At 43.0% G+C, this 16971-nt stretch overlaps 1 protein-coding gene across 1 annotated transcript in view; it reads left to right on the top strand.

The window, feature by feature from the left end:
• The window catches only part of emc2 (ER membrane protein complex subunit 2), a 67729-nt gene that overhangs the window by 11062 nt on the left and 39696 nt on the right, over positions 1-16971 (top strand). Inside the window, 3 exon segments of the mRNA XM_051957278.1 lie at positions 1656-1720; positions 2657-2742; positions 16914-16971. Of these exon segments, the coding sequence (XP_051813238.1) occupies positions 1656-1720; positions 2657-2742; positions 16914-16971 (209 nt within the window).

Below are 16971 nucleotides of genomic sequence, written 5' to 3'. Positions count from 1 at the left end.
CACCATATGCTCGCCATTACCTGGACTTGGACAATCTGCTCCTCAGCCATCGCTGCGCCCCTCATCTCCGGCTCCCTCTGCTCCGTTCCCCCTGACCTCGTCTCCTGTTTTCCGGATTTTCCAGTGAGTTCCCCTCCTTGGTTAGTTTTTTAGATTTATGTTTAGTTTTTACCTCGGCCTTTGGGTCCGCCCTTAGTTCAATTCAGTCAGTTTCTCCATTCTGTTATTTCCCTTTGCTTCTCTGATTAAGAGTTTTCTGTTGTAAATATATATATTGCTTTATTAAATCATGATTAATTCACCCGCCTGTCTGTGCCTGCTGCTTGGGTTCGCTCACCGGTTTTCATGACAACATACTGATTTTAATGGTGGTGAAAAGTGTCAGGATATTTAGAATGTTTATGTCAGTGTATCGCTCCTGCTTTCATTTCACCCACTAATTAAATTAATTCAATATTATGTTTCTACTGAATTTACAACTGCATTTAGCTGTCAAACTTTCTTTGGAATGAGAACTACAGTAACAGTTCAGTGTTTCCCCTGGGTTGAAATGGCTGTGAGGTGGTGGGGTCACTTTCAGCTGAAAGTTGTTGACGGGGGGGAGGAAGGAATTATATATACTATCGGGCTGTCGCCGCTGCAGCCGCGCACCCCCCGTGGACGGTCTCTGCGGTCCGGCGGGTTTTGCACTGCACTTTTTTTTTTCTTTTTTTTTGCCGCCGACCAGTGAGGCGGCAATGTTGGCAGAATTTTAATGAGGCGGTGGCCTATACCGACGAGGCGGGCCGCCTCGCTGATTATATGGGAGGGGAAACACTGCAGTTAACACAGTCACACTACCCTGAGACAAAGTTGACAAGCATCTCAGAATGGCATATAGAGAAAATTTTATTCAGTTACTTTGTTTCACAGAGCATCAGTAGTGTGTTTTACTTAAAAACTAGTTCCACTCTCATTAAACCACCCACATTGTGACAATTCTCTTCCTTTCCTCTGGTACCTTAAAAGATCATCTTTTCCACATTTCATTCATGCTAGCACTGTTTCTGTGTCTCTGTGTTTGTGTGTGTGTGTAATACTGAGGGAAAACAAATTGTGGGCAGAGGTTGAGGGCAATTTTCTGATAGTCTAGCTTTGGTCAGAAATTGGGAGGGATTGGAACTTTTTTTGCTTAATAATGGCACATTTATGTTCCCAAAGTTTAACCTGGTTACTGAAATTGAATTAGTTTTATTACAAGCTCACTACTGGCAAATCAATAGCACGACTGCTGAACCATATACAAGGGTGTTGCAAGTTCCACAATGTTTTTGCATTTAGGATTGTTATTAATAGTGCAACGCTGTCCAAGTTTCAAATGAAGGCATAGTTTTTAACAAGTAACAACTTCAATGTATGCTGCACAGAAAATAGTAAACGTATCATTATGCGCTAAATGGAATGGAACAGTCTTTTAAAAGAACTCTAAAGCTGTTGATTCACATCATGGAAGCTTGTTCTGTGAGTTAAAAACACCATATGCAACTGTTGAGGACAGACTCTTAAGTTTGTACGTCAACTGTACAGTGCAATATATCATTTTTTTATGTTACGCCACACAGTGGAATGGAAAGGGCGTTAACACTGTCTTCTTTGTCTGTGTGTCTTCTTCCCAGTATGGATTATTTATGAGCAGGTGATGATCGCAGCGCTGGACTGCAGTCGGGATGACTTGGCTCTGGTAAGTTTTTACCACGCTTCCTCACATACCCAGGAGCTTCAAAAGCAATCGTTTACTTTCTCGCAGCCATTCCTACTTTGCGGCACCCGCACTGCCAAACGTGAAAATCTGATTTTTATTTGGCCAAAAGTGGTATTACTCTGTCTGTACTTTGGAAAAACAATTTACTGAGAGTTGGAATTAGAGGGTGTAGCAAATGAACAGAGAAAGTGTTAGCTGAACGTATGAAGTAAAAAAAAAATCGCCCCTATGAATTTATTTTAAGTTGTAAAGCTTCATGTGATGTTTCTGAGTTCATGTTTAGAATATATATAGCTATGAAAACAGGGCACAAGACAGAAAAGACAAAAGATCACGGTAATTGAAATGGTTCTCCAATCAGTATGGATGTGACGACTCCCTTGGCAAAATGAATGAGTCATTGAGTATAGAGAAGGCAGAACTCAGTCATTAGAATTAGTTGTCTGTTGGCTATCCTTCCAGCTTTGCTGCCAGACTTTCTAAAAAAGCAGGAGAACCAGACTTGAGCTGATGCATAACGCAAATGATTCAGGTCACACTGCAGACTTTCAGCATCATCTCATTCTGGATGATGCTGAATGTGATTGTAACTATTCTTCACTTCTTTCGCTATTATGTGATCAAAGAAATTCAAGCTCTGTGTAAAGAATGAGGAATAACTCTCAGCTCTCCTTTTAATAGTAACAAACTTGGTTTCCCAAATAAGTAACAGCAGATTCTATAGGACACTGAATCTTTGATAGTTTCTTGCTATATCAATGAATTCTATATGTTTAACTAAAACATTGATCAAGTGTGACATTTTCAAGAAAGGTATCACTAAACAGGCCTATTTGTGTAAGAGCAAGAGTTTAACATAAAGTTTAAATACAGCTGTCTATAATTGATCTCTCTCCTCTGCCCACATCCTTGCAGACCTGTCTACAGGAACTGAGGAAGCAGTTTCCAGATAGCCACAGAGTGAAGCGATTAACAGGCATGAGGCTGGAAGCTTTGGAAAGGTAAGCATTGGGTACTGAAAGCTCCAGAGAGAGAGGAGGCAATTAAAGCTCACCCTTACTGTTATGTACAACCCCTGTCAAGTTTTAGGACACTTTCTCATTCAAATAAAGTAGAAATTGTCCTACAACTTTTGACAGGGGGTGTATCTACCAAATTTGGTACACATATGCAGCACATCAGGCTGAACAAAAAAAGTCAGTGACAGCCACATTCCAAACCCAACAGGAAGTGAGCTATTTTGCGTTGATTGTCAGATTTTGCCCATTTTTCATTTTTTTCTAGAGCGAATTCCTCCTAGGGGGAAACTCCAATTCACCTCAAATTCGGCCAGTACATACAGGAGGCCTTAATGATCCAAAGTTATTAAAAATCTTTTTCCAAAGTCAAAGGGCGTGTTCCTCTGGAATTTTGATCCTTCGCCATGAAATTTCTGTGTAAATGCCCTGAACATGCTCCAATCTGCCTGAAACTTTACATGTATGATCAGAGTCCTTCCCTGATCACATCCGTATGATGAAATACACCCCCTGTCAAAAGTTGTAGGACAGGTTCTATTTTATTTGAATGAGACAGTGTCCTAAAACTTTTGACAGGGGGTGTATGTTACTTTGGGAGGCTTGGAGGCGAGAAAGTTAGCAGATCCTAAGTGGGTAAGTCTGGTCTGGGTGTGTGTAAGTACAGCATGTATGTGGGGTATGGTGTGTTTGTATTGGATCACACAACATTCATTTTAGAGAATAAGGGAATGGAGAGATGAAAGGTTCAGTCCTGGGTTGTCCTGTGGCTCTTTAGCTTGAGTCAGGGATTCCCAGGAAGGAAGTGGTTGGATCCCAGTGTTATTCTGGGGGTCCTTCAAATCATGTTTGGTTTGTATTCCAATGTTGTTTCCTTATTTTGTTATTCCTCAGTTCTCTCTGTTTTTGTCTCTATTTTCATATTTTACTGTCCTGTTTTGGTCTCTATGCTGCAAGTATGTCTTGACGCAGTAAATATTGTCACGTCACCACAATCAGAATGGCAAGCTTGAGGAAGAAAGATAAACCGGGAGTATTTTAGTGTGTACTTAGCTGAAATAAGGGTAATTCAATCTGTTTATTACCTCATTCCCCACCCAGATCACCATTGCTGGTTTATCGGTTATGTCAGAGTTTATGTGATAATTGAGAGTGATTGCTTCGGCACTGTCAGATTAAATAAACGGCACACTGGGATCTAATTGGCAGCAGACAGAGCTACACTTGAATGACACAGCTTCAAACAGTATGGCCTTTCCCTACACACACACACACACACACACACACACACACACACACACACACACACACACACACTGTTCCTAAATAAATAAAGCAAATCAAAGTGGCTTGTGAGTGGTTGCCTGGTGCCATCTGAAATCTCCCAAAGTGTGGCTGAGTAATAAAGTGAATGTGAGGGAAGCATCAGCCCTGTAAGTGGGGCTGCTCATTGCTAATGGGAACCAGAGCTGCTTCTGTCTGTTGCAGACTGTGGGCGGGACAGTTTCTGATCATAGAACCATGCCTTTGGCTGCTGAAATGTTAGCTTTGCAGATTGCCCCTAATAGAAAAAAGTTTAATAATCGTCTTAAGTGCCTGATCTGACATGACAAGTGGAGTGCACATGCCTCTTTGTGCAAGATTTCGTAACCGCGTGATTTTATATTTACAGCTCGTAAATTTCTATCTGAAACAGAATCATGTGGGCTCTCTCCAGCAATTTGAGGCATACTGTTGTAACTGATTACTACTGTTGCTCTATGTAACTAGAGTGTAGCTCATAACACAGTGCAAATAGTACTCATTTAATTCACTCAGGTTCAACTCGAGGAGCGAGGGGAAGGTTACTGAAATGATAATCACAAGTGTTTATTCTGACAACGCACAGAATACGGAAAATCGCAATCGTATGCAAATCCCCAATGAAATCAGAAAAATAAAATAAAAGGAAAGGAAAATGTCCCTTCACAGCTTATTGCTGCTCAGTCCAATGTCTGTCAGTCTGTCCAGTGAGGTGTATATGTGCTGTGTACTACCCGGGTAGAATGTGTTTTAGTGTGCTTGCTTCAGCTCTTATCTGCTCCACGTATCAAGGAAATGATGAAAGTGACGAAGAAGACGAATCCAAATCCTTTCTGATCCTGCTTCACGCTGAACAGGAACTCTGGACGGCATCAAAAGTGTTGGAATGGAATTCCAGCATCAACAAAAAAAACAATCTGCCATAGCAGGAGAGAAATCAATTATCATAAACTGCACAGTATTTTATCTTTCATTCTCTCAAATCAGGGGCAAGTGTAACCACAATACTGAAAGCAAAACATTCAAATGGTGAATTCTACTCTAAAGAAATAAAACTTCAGACCCATTAATATATGTTTCATTAACAGCATTAATCAATCATGTTACACAACTATCCCCTTATCTCATCATAAATCATGTTTCTTACATTTTCCACACGTGTTACACATTCCAGCACTGAACGTGACATTCAGAACGGCACAATAAAAATCACCAAGCATGAAGGTAAATGCAATTTAAAACACAAAACTTTGCATACTTGCTTATTAAAACACTGTAACTCATTCACATTTAACTCCGATTGGTTTTAGAAGTTCAGAAAGATTAACTGTTACTGAAGTATGACCTAGCGAAAAATACGAACGTGAATTAGCAACTTAGCATGCTAACTGTAACTCACCGGAGTCCTCGGCCATACGACCAAAAGAAAACAAAGTTCCCCGGTCACAGTGGTCCAACACTTCCTTATGACAGCGTGCAGACACATGCACTCAAAGAACTAACAGTTTCATCCTCCAAAATATCTTAAATTTCAATCGTAGCAATCTTCGCTATATCATTACCACATTCTTAGCCGAAGTGTCTCTTTCCCAGCATGCAATGCGCCTGTCTGAAGAATTACATGCTGCCTGTACACCAAGTGCCCTCTGGTGGCTAAACTGAGTCATGACAACCACCCCAAAACACAGTTCATCTCAATCACTTTCTTGTAGGAAACATTGTACATAAACTTAACAAGTGAACAAACAGTGCAATAACCAGTAAAACCAACTGTATTTTTCTCAGGGTTACATCCACCCGCCCTTAATTGGCATGCGTCTCTGCATGTCAACTCATACTTAAATATCAGTAATTGGACTTATATGACGGGAAGGTGAAGGCCTAGATACATTGGTTAAATCGAAGGCCTCTGTAAAAACTTGGTCAAGGCTATGCAGGATGGAACGCATAACTAAAGTCAAGGGGTTTCCTAGCTAATCTGTCAGGCTCTCTTCTAGCTCTGTTTGGCCATCTGGCCTCTGGTTCTATTTCATCCTGAACAGAACTGGTGTCAGTCATTTCAATCTCCTCCACAACATTGTCCCTTTGATTCTGGTTTGTTAGTTCTGTGTTGTCAATTTCCTTTACAGGTTCTGCATTGGCTGCTTGGATGGGTACTGCTAGACCTTCATCAGCAGGTACAATTGCAGGTAAGTTCTTTTCCTCTGCAGGTACATCTGTCACATCCGGTAAGTTTACATCATCCACAGGTAAGGGGTCGGCAGGTAAGGAAATTTCCACCTCTGCTTCAGCACTTGGAGCCTGGAATGTGTTTGAGTGTTTATCTCTTTCCACTCGTTGGGGATGAAATTCTCTAGCAGTCGGGTTGAGATTTGACCCTTCTAGGTTCACATCCTGTTCCAAGGAAGGCTTACTCCTCATTCTAGGAATGTCATGTACAACAGTGAACGATGGGTAAGAAACTTCATCTTGACTTTCTGATGGATAGCACAACTCCAACTCTTCATCACAATCATGTAGATGTTCTGCCTTATCTACTTCAAGTACTGGATTTCTTGTTGAAGTTCTGGTAGGTGTCTCTTTTTTTGTTTTTTGATTGATTTCTTCGACTTCAGCCAAATCTGAAGGTGCAAGGAACCCACAAGGGAGGAGCAGTTCCCGATATAATGTCCTCTCCGGACCTTCTGAGGTGAGTGGAGCCACTACGTACACTGGGGAATCATTGATGTGTTTCACCACCTTGTAGACCGTTTGACTCCACTTATCTGCAATTTTGTGTTTTCCTCGTATCCCCACATTTTTACGAGGACCCGGTCTCGAACTTGTAAGGTGGATTCTCTGACCTTCAAGTCGTACCTTTGTTTGTTGCGTGATGCCACCTTATTACTGTGCTCAGCAGCCAGTTTGTAACTCTCCTCCAGTGTTTCTCTAAGTTTTTTCACATACTCACTGTGAGTGACTTTCCTTTGTCCTTCCGGATTTAGCCCAAAAGCTACATCAATGGGCAGGCTCGGTTGTCTTCCATACATTAGTTGGTACGGGGAAAATCCAGTGGTGTCGTTTTTAGTGCAATTATAGGCGTGGACTAATGGTTGCACATGATCACGCCACCTCATCTTATCACTTTCCTCTAGAGTTCCAAGCATTGCCAGCAATGTCCGGTTGAAACGTTCTACCGAATTTCCACGCGGATGGTAAGGTGTCGTTCTCGATTTCTTTATCCCCAGGAGGTCACAGAGATTTTTGATGACAGCAGATTCAAAGTTGCGGCCTTGATCGCTGTGCAAGCGTTCAGGTATGCCGTAATGTACAAGGAAGTTACTCCATAGTGCCTTGGCCACTGTCTTCTCCTTTTGGTCAGGAGTGGGTACTGCAACCGCATACTTTGTGAAGTGGTCAGTTATCACAAGTATGTTCTTTGTGCCATAACCATCTGGCTCCAAGGAAAGATAGTCCATGCACACTAATTCAAGGGGCCGACTCGTTTTGATGTTGACAAGGGGGGTTGTTTTCTCTGCCCTTGCTTTGCGTCGAAGGCACCTCTCACATGTCCTGATTTTCTCCTCAATCTCTGAGCACATCCTCGGCCAATAGAACCATGCACGTACCAGATCCACTGTCCTCTCGTATCCTAAGTGACCAACCTCATCATGGAGATTCCTTAGCACCATCTGCTTGTATTTCTTTGGAAGAATGAGCTGAAAGGTAGGTAGATTGTTGCCTTTGCATTTTTGATATAGAACGCCATCGCTCAGTATCAGCTGATCTTGTACTTTGAGCAGCAACTGCACTTCCCTCTCCTCTTTCTGTCGGAGACGATAAGTGAGGTGTTTACCTGCTCTGACGAGGTCTATCACTCTGCTGATTGTTGGATCGCCTCTCTGCTCCACAGCCCAATCCTGCTGCGACATTCTGGGGAGTGTGGTGGATCCAGAGAGCAGGTCGGCTTGTTCATATTCAGAGCAGATAGCTTGTCCATCCTTTGCTAGACACTCTACAATAACAGGTAAGTGCATGCTTCCTTCCTCTGTTTCCGTGAGTTTGTCGAGTTGATGTCTCTCACAGACGGCTCTGACAGCCTCCTTCGGGAATGTGTCATCATTTCCCTCCTTTAGAAACTTTGACATAAATTGCCTCACTCGTTCATCCTCAACTGCTGAACTGTCATCTATCTCTGCATGGTCATGTGGATGTCTCGATAGCCCATCTGCGTCCTGGTTCTTTTTACCAGCCCCGTACCTGATGTTGAAATTGAAGCTGGACAGGTCAGCTAGCCAACGATGGCCACAGGCCTCCAGTTTTGCAGAGGTCAGGACATAGGTAAGGGGGTTATTGTCAGCACAGTGAACTCCACTCCATGAAGGTAATCAGCAAACTTGTCCGTGATTGCCCACTTGAGACTGAGAAATTCAAGCTTGTGCGTGGGGTACCTGCATTCACAGTTGGACAACCCTCGACTGGCATATGCAATAACTTTCATTTGACCATCCTGCTCCTGGTACAGAGCAGCTCCGAGGCCATGTGAGCTAGCATCTGTGTGGAGTACGTATGGCTTCTTGGAGTCTGCAAATCCCAGTACAGGTGCTGTTGTTAAACGTTCGATGAGGGTTTTGAATGACTCCTCACATGGGGGTGTCCATTTGTCGTTAAAAGGTTTCTTTAAGTCAACATTAGAGAATGACCTTTGACCTTTTGACATGTTCTCTTGTTTCCTTTTCTTTGCAGGGACATATCCAGCTGTCAGATCATTTAGAGGCTTTGCTATCTTGGAGTAGTCCCTAACAAACCTCTGATAATATCCTGTGAAGCCAAGGAAGGACTTTAACTCGGATATGTTGCTCGGGCGGGGCCATGAGGTGAGTGCGGCAATCTTTGCACGGTCTGTTTCCACGCCATTTTCTGACACGATGTGTCCTAGGTATCTCACAGATTTCCTGAAGAAATGACATTTTTCTGGTGATAATTTCAGACCAAACTCTCTCAGTCGGTTTAGCACTCTCAGAAGCCACTCTTCATGTTCCTCCAGGGTCTGGGAGAACACAATGAGATCATCTAGGAATACCAGCACTTCTCTGTGATTTAGCGAGCCCATACACTTTTCCATGACTCGCTGGAAGGTGCTTGGAGCATTGGTTACTCCCTGCGGCATCCTATTGAACTCCCAAAAACCCATGGGCGTTACGAAGGCGGTCTTATGTTTATCTTCTTCCTCCATCTCCACCTGATAATAACCTGACTTTAAATCCATGACAGAAAACCACTTTGCTCCTGTCAGGGATGCAAACGCCTCTTCGATGTGTGGCAGCGCATAAGCATCCTTAATGGTTTGGCTGTTCAGCTTTCTGTAATCCACACAAAGGCGTATTTGTACATTTTTCTTCTTCACTACAACAATCGGCGAAGCAAATGGACTCTCTGACTCCCTTATGATGTTTGCATCATACAGCTCTTTCAGGTGGAGGCGAACAGTCTCGTAATCAGATGGATGAACGGGCCTTGCCCTCTGTTTGAAAGGCGTCGGGTCAGAAAGGCGGATCTTGTGCTTTACGGCTGTTGTGTGTCCATAGTCGAGATCTCCCCTTGCGAAAACTTCAGGAATTGAATTCAACTTCTTTGTAATCCTGTCTTTCCATTCTTTTGGCAAGGGGGAGTCAGCAAATTCAAATTTGATCAGGTTTTCAGGATCCACTTGACTAGCTGTGAAACACTGGGTAGTGGTGTTGGTCTGGCTTAAGACTGGTACTTCTCCTTTAATGTCTTTGGTGGAGGTCAATGGAGAGAGTGACAATGGGATTGAGAGCTCCGCCAGAGTTCGACGGGCTGGAATTACAATGTCATGAGCGGACTCGTTCTTGAGGAGAACAGGGACTTTAAAAGATGTCTGATGTGGGCTTTTCATTACGTAGCTGCAGCATGTCAAGCCATCTGGCAGATTGATTTTAGTTGGGGGCTCCACCAGGAGAGGCGCTCCATGAACGGTGGGGACATGTCTTATGCGTCCATTCACTGCCATTTTCTTTCCAGCTGGAATGACTATGATGTTCTTTGACTGTAATTTCACCTTGCCTATTCTCTCTTCTTGTTGTGTTTTGTTTAAGTAGATGCTCTGCAGGTGTCTGACGAGTGGGGCATACTCACAGTCTGGTGAGATTGTGGTTCCTTTGTGAAAATCTTTGTACAGGATGTCAAGGGTGTTTGTGCCGACGAGAACTGGAACCTCGACATTTGTTCTAGGATCTGAGACAACTAGAGCCAGCGTTGTGACCACCTTTGGCTCTCCTGTGAAATGTTCTGGAAAAGCTATGTCAACTTCAATGCAGCCGAGGTAAGGGACGAGTTGACCTGCGGCTCCCTCTATCTGTAAGAGGTCCTCTATGGGAATGATGAAATGAGAAGGTAAGTGGGTATCATGAAAGGATTTGGTGATGGTCGTGACCTGTGAGCCTCCGTCCATTAAACAGTCTTGTTGTACTCCGCCAATTGTGACTCTGGCTACATGTCTCGAGCCAACCAACCTTTTTGTGAGCCAACGTGCAGCTGCTGTGGTCTGTTGACATTTGGTTTCACATCTCCCTTTTGATATGGGGCTCTCATCTGTGTCCTCTGTTCCAGTAGGTCCCGTTACTGGAACCCGTTCCAATTTAAAGGCTGTCTTGCCTTCCACTCATCCTGCTTGTGTTTGAGTTCTGCGTACTTTTGGTCTACGAGAGCTTTGTTCATGGCTTTATCACAATTCCTGGCGATGTGGCCATCCTCTCCACACTTAAAACAGAACCAGGCCTTTGGCTGGGGCCTTGGAGTAAGTGTGCTCTGCAACATCACTTGATGAGCCTGTGCTTCAGCCACTGATGGAGGTGAATTTTTTGTTGGTACTGCGCCTTTAAATTCATGTTTTTTCTCTTTCTTGTATTTCTTGCTGTTGAGCTGCATCTGAAGCTGAGCAACTTGTTTTCGCAGGCTTTCAGTTTCACAGATGTATGACTGCAGTAAGCTGGCATTGGAATCACAGATGGAGATGTCAGGCACAGAGTGAATATTTACTGAAGGCTTGGTCTTGGAGGAGCCAAAGTGACGCTGCATCCTATCATGTTTCACTGCTCTCCTGTCCTCTTCAGTACGCACCTGTAGTAACAGCTCTGCAAAATTAGGAGGTGTTTCATTTTTGAGCTCCAGCTGTAAGACCAGGCTGTGGTCCCAGCAACCTCGCTTGAACTGCTTCAGTAGGTGTCTGTCTGCATTCACCTGTTTTGCACCACCTCTCTTCACAGCAGTGCATAAGAGACTCTGCAGTCGCTGTACATATTCAGATGCCTTCTCCCCTGGATTCTGATTAGTGTCCAAGAATCTGGCAAACACCTCCTCTCCATCCTCAACAAGTCCATATGCAGAGTCGAGCAGCTGAACATAATGTCTGTGATGTGCAGAGGTACCAAGCTGTCTCACCACATCCGAAGCTGGGGGAAGCAAGCTCTCTAGATCTTTCTCCGTTGAACATCAACAGAAAGACTGTCATCATTAAACATCAACTCTGCATGTAACGACCAAGTCTCATAATCTGCCTCACCTGGGGGCTTGGGTATTTTACCAGAAAACGTCCTCATCCATTTAGAGTTGCTTGGCTGACTTTTGATGACGTGTTCTACCACAACACGTTGGACTTCAGGTGGGTTTGTTACTTCGTTGCTCAGAGTTGAGTTTGCTGGACTTGTATGCACAGTGACTTTCTTTTTAGTTGCACCTGGTTCATATAGTTTGGGTGTCGTAGCAGTTGTGAGTAGTGAGGGAGACACACCATGATCAGATCTCTTTTTGCTTCTGCGCACTAGGGGTGTGGTGCTGTGGTCTGACTGAGCACCATCATCAGAGTCACTGTTGCTACTGGAGTCAGTGGATGATTCACTTAACTTTGCTGTCCGGTCAAAAGAGGAGGTAAGTGTTGAAGCATAATTCACTTGCCACTTTACACTTGGATTGGTAAAACTCACTATTTCCATAGGAAGGAGAGGTTCAATTTTAGCTTTAGTAGCTTCTGACCTGAATTTAACTATGGCAGTTTCTCCATCTGATTCTTCTGTGTTTTGCACTCTCCTTATTCTAGCTACTGGACCATATTTCTCGAGGGAAGCAATAATGTCCCTATCTGAATCACTACTGGTAATGCCAGACACACACACAGACAATTTGTCACCACCACCTGCCATTGTTCAGTTCAGTTCAAGTTAGAGCAATAATAATAAAAAAAAACAACAGGGGGGATATTCAGATAAATCACTTAGCAATTTCTTACGTTCAAAGTAACAGTATGTAATGTAAAGTTAACCTGTATAACCCTCACTCCTGGCTAGCTCGCCACAAAATTACTATGTAACTGATTACTACTGTTACTCTATGTAACTAGAGTGTAGCTCATAACACAGTGCAAATAGTACTCATTTAATTCACTCAGGTTCAACTCGAGGAGCGAGGGGAAGGTTACTGAAATGATAATCACAAGTGTTTATTCTGACAACGCACAGAATACGGAAAATCGCAATCGTATGCAAATCCCCAATGAAATCAGAAAAATAAAATTAAAGCTGCAAGCAGCGATGGACGGGTCCTCGCATCCACGCTGGTCGGCGAATCCATGCACGTCCACCAGGTGGCACTGTGACTGAGAGTGTGTGCTGGCCTCTGAATCACATCTGGACCAGAGTTTAATCACACGTAAAATTTCAGCCAGATTGGAGCATGTTCAGACTAGTTATACAGCATTTCCTGCCCATCCACCACCAGGTGGCGCTGTAACTCAGAGTGTATTTCAAACAGTGGATGTGATGAGGGCTGGACTCTGATCACTCATGAAAAGTTTCAGGCTGATTTGATCATGTAGAGGCCAGTTATACAGCATTTATTGTCCCTCCAACAGGTGGCGCTGCAACTGAGAGTGTCTGTTGGCCTGTAGATGTGATCAGGATTGGATTGTGATCACACATGGAAAGTTTGAGGCAGATTGGAGCATGCAGAGGAGAGTTATACAGCAGTTGTTGTTTCATGGCGAAGCATCAAAACTCTAATGGTCGCCATGGCCACGCCATTTGGCTTCTGGTTAAACTTTTGATAACTTTTCCAAACCAAGTCCTGTTGTGTGGACTGACAAAATTTCAGGTCTCCTGGAATTATCCCCGAGGAGGTATTAACTCTCAAAAATGAGAAAAATCATCAAAAATCTCACAATTAATCCAAGATGGCCGACTTCCTGTTGGGTTTAGGACATGGCTCCAAGAGGCTTTTTTGTGCGTCCTGATGTGCTCTATAAGCCTCCCAAATTTCATGGATGTAGGTGAAACGTGCTGGGGGGGCTGTTTGTTAAAAATACTGTAGGGGGCGCTATAGCATGTGCAGTGCCGAGATGCATACAGTGTTGTTCCTTGGGTCAATGGTGATGTGTGTGGTAATTTTTGTGAGCATTGGAGTATTCCTAACCTGTCAGAAAGGGCTTTGTTTTTCATGGCGATATTTGGTTGCTACGGCAACAGCGTTGCATGAAATGTCACACCCTTCACAGTGTGTGATTGTCAAGAGGTGAAGACTCGACTGACCAATTTCCAGCATGATATCACCAAGTTTGGGGCCATTGTACCTGAAAATATAAGGCCTTAAACTTAGTATTACCAGCAGGTGGCGCTATGACTTTTTCAAAATTTATGAGTGTGGATGTGTTCAGACTGGACCTGGTATCCAGCATGTGAAGTCTGAGGCAGATAGGATGTTGTTCAGCTGAGATATGAATCGTTAAATTTTCATGGCGAAACATCGAAATTGGTTTGGCCGCCACAGACACGCCCTTTGATGACAAGTCACCATTTTCACTGGGATGCATCATCAATGTGTTTAGGCTGTTGTCACTGCATTTGAAGTGAATATGATCAACCGGGTAACAATAGGGCATGAAAGTGTAAAAGATGTCTATTTCCTGAAACCACAAGGTGGCGCTATGACTGTCAATGAATATCCCTATGTGGATGACATCAGGACAGGACTGTCATCATACATGTAAAGTTTCAGGCAGATTGGAGCATGTTGAGAAGAATTAGACACCAATTCCTGTTTCATGGCGAAGGATCAGTTGTTTGAGGCTCCGCCATGGCCACACCTTTTGGCTTCTGGTTGAGTTTTTGATAACTTTTCATCAGAAAGGTCTGGTGCATGTACTGGCCAAATTTCAGTTCTCTCAGACTTATCCACTAGGAGCTATAAATTTTGACAAATGTACAGCGAATTCAAGATGGCCGACTTCCTGTTGGGTTTAGGGTGTGGCTGTGATTGACTTTTTGGTGTGTCCTGATGTGGTGCATATGCCCACCAAATATTGTAGCTGTAAATAAAACATTGTGGAAGTTGGCCTAATGACCACTTTTTCAGTTTTGCAGGTGGCGCTATAGAGCCATTTTTCCACACATATGCGCAACTCCCATAAAATATCAAATTTTTCGCCAGTCCTGATGTGCACGCCAAATTTCACGCGTTTTGGTTCATGATAAGGCCCCCAAAAAGGCAATTCATTTGCCAGGAGAAATTAATTTTGACAAATTTACAGCAAATTGAAGATGACCGACTTCCTGTTGGGTTTAGGGCGTGGCTGTCATTGACTTTTTGGTGTGTCCTGATGTGGTGCATATGCCCACCAAATATTGTAGCTGTAAATGAAACATTGTGGAAGTTAGCCTAATGACCACTTTTCAATTTTGCAGGTGGCGCTATAGAGCCATTTTGCCACACACATGCGCAACTCCCATAAAATATCAAATTTTTCGCCAGTCCTGATGTGCACGCCAAATTTCACGCGTTTTGGAATATGATAAGGCCGCCAAAAAGGCAATTCATTTCCCGAGGAGCAATTAAGTTTGAAAAATTTACAGCAAATTGAAGATGGCCGACTTCCTGTTGGGTTTAGGGCGTGGCTGTAATTGACTTTTTGGTGTGTCCTGATGTTCTGCATATGCCCACCAAATATTGTAGCTGTACATGAAACATTGTGGCAGTTGGCCTAATGACTACTTTTTCAACTTTGCAGGTGGCGCTATAGAGCCATTTTGGCACGCACATGCGCAACTCCCATAAAATATCAAATTTTTCGCCAGTCCTGATGTGCATGCCAAATTTCACGCGTTTTGGAGTATGATAAGGCCGCCAAAAAGCCAATTTACTTTACGGGAGAAAAAAAAAAAAAAAATAATAAACCCTAGGGTTTCAATAGGGTCCTTGGCACCGCTGGTGCCTTGGACAGTCGGTGCCCTTGCACCGCCTGTCCTCGGCACCCTCGGTGCTCGGACCCTAATAAAAGGAAAGGAAAATGTCCCTTCACAGCTTATTGCTGCTCAGTCCAATGTCTGTCAGTCTGTCCAGTGAGGTGTATATGTGCTGTGTACTACTCGGGTAGAATGTGTTTTGGTGTGCTTGCTTCAGCTCTTATCTGCTCCACGTATCAAGGAAATGATGAAAGTGACGAAGAAGACGAATCCAAATCCTTTCTGATCCTGCTTCACGCTGACCAGGAACTCTGGACGGCATCAAAGGTGTTGGAATGGAATTCCAGCATCAACAAAAAAACAATCTGCCATAGCAGGAAAGAAATCAATTATCATAAACTGCACAGTATTTTATCTTTCATTCTCTCAAATCAGGGGCAAGTGTAACCACAATACTGAAAGCAAAACATTCAAATGGTGAATTCTACTCTAAAGAAATAAAACTTCAGACCCATTAATATATGTTTCATTAACAGCATTAATCAATCATGTTACACAACTATCCCCTTATCTCATCATAAATCATGTTTCTTACATTTTCCACACGTGTTACACATTCCAGCACTGAACGTGACATTCAGAACGGCACAATAAAAATCACCAAGCATGAAGGTAAATGCAATTTAAAACACAAAACTTTGCATACTTGCTTATTAAAACACTGTAACTCATTCACATTTAACTCCGATTGGTTTTAGATGTTCAGAAAGATTAACTGTTACTGAAGTATGACCTAGCGAAAAATACGAACGTGAATTAGCAACTTAGCATGCTAACTGTAACTCATCGGAGTCCTCGGCCATACGACCAAAAGAAAACAAAGTTCCCCGGTCACAGTGGTCCAACACTTCCTTATGACAGCGTGCAGACACATGCACTCAAAGAACTAACAGTTTTATCCTCCAAAATATCTTAAATTTCAATCGTAGCAATCTTCGCTATATCATTACCACATTCTTAGCCGAAGTGTTTCTTTCCCAGCATGCAATGCGCCTGTCTGAAGAATTACATGCTGCCTGTACACCAAGTGCCCTCTGGTGGCTAAACTGAGTCATGACAACCACCCCAAAACACAGTTCATCTCAATCACTTTCTTGTAGGAAACATTGTACATAAACTTAACAAGCGAACAAACAGTGCAATAACCAGTAAAACCAACTGTATTTTTCTCAGGGTTACACTGTGTTGGATATCATTGCTTTTCAAGTTTTTGTGTGTAAAAGCAGCAGTTTAATTTTGTTTAAAGGTGAATCAAGCTGGATACAATCAATTGAAAACACAATTTCCAAAACGGTGTGTTTTGTCTGTATTGATTTCATGATTCATTGTGATGTGATATAAGCCTCTAACAATGTCGACTGTGTGACTGGGAAACAAAGTTAAACAAATGTTTATTCCTTTATTTAGATCACCACTGATTTCTGTACAGTCTCACTGTAATCATAGAAACCTGCCATGCTGTGTACAGAAACTTGATTACCTTGAACTCTATTTGAATTCCCCACCACCTGGGGACTGGGATTGGTTAAACACAACAAATCTTTTCTCTTCCTCTCTCTGAAGGTACGATGAGGCCAACAAGCACTATGATGCCATTCTCCAAGATGACCCCACCAATACG

This window comes from Acanthochromis polyacanthus, chromosome 12 (genome assembly GCF_021347895.1).
Source record: "Acanthochromis polyacanthus isolate Apoly-LR-REF ecotype Palm Island chromosome 12, KAUST_Apoly_ChrSc, whole genome shotgun sequence".
In the NCBI taxonomy this organism is placed as follows: Eukaryota; Metazoa; Chordata; class Actinopteri; family Pomacentridae; genus Acanthochromis; species Acanthochromis polyacanthus.
Note: the sequence above shows the minus strand (reverse complement) of the source record. Positions and strands in the feature narration are given on the sequence as shown.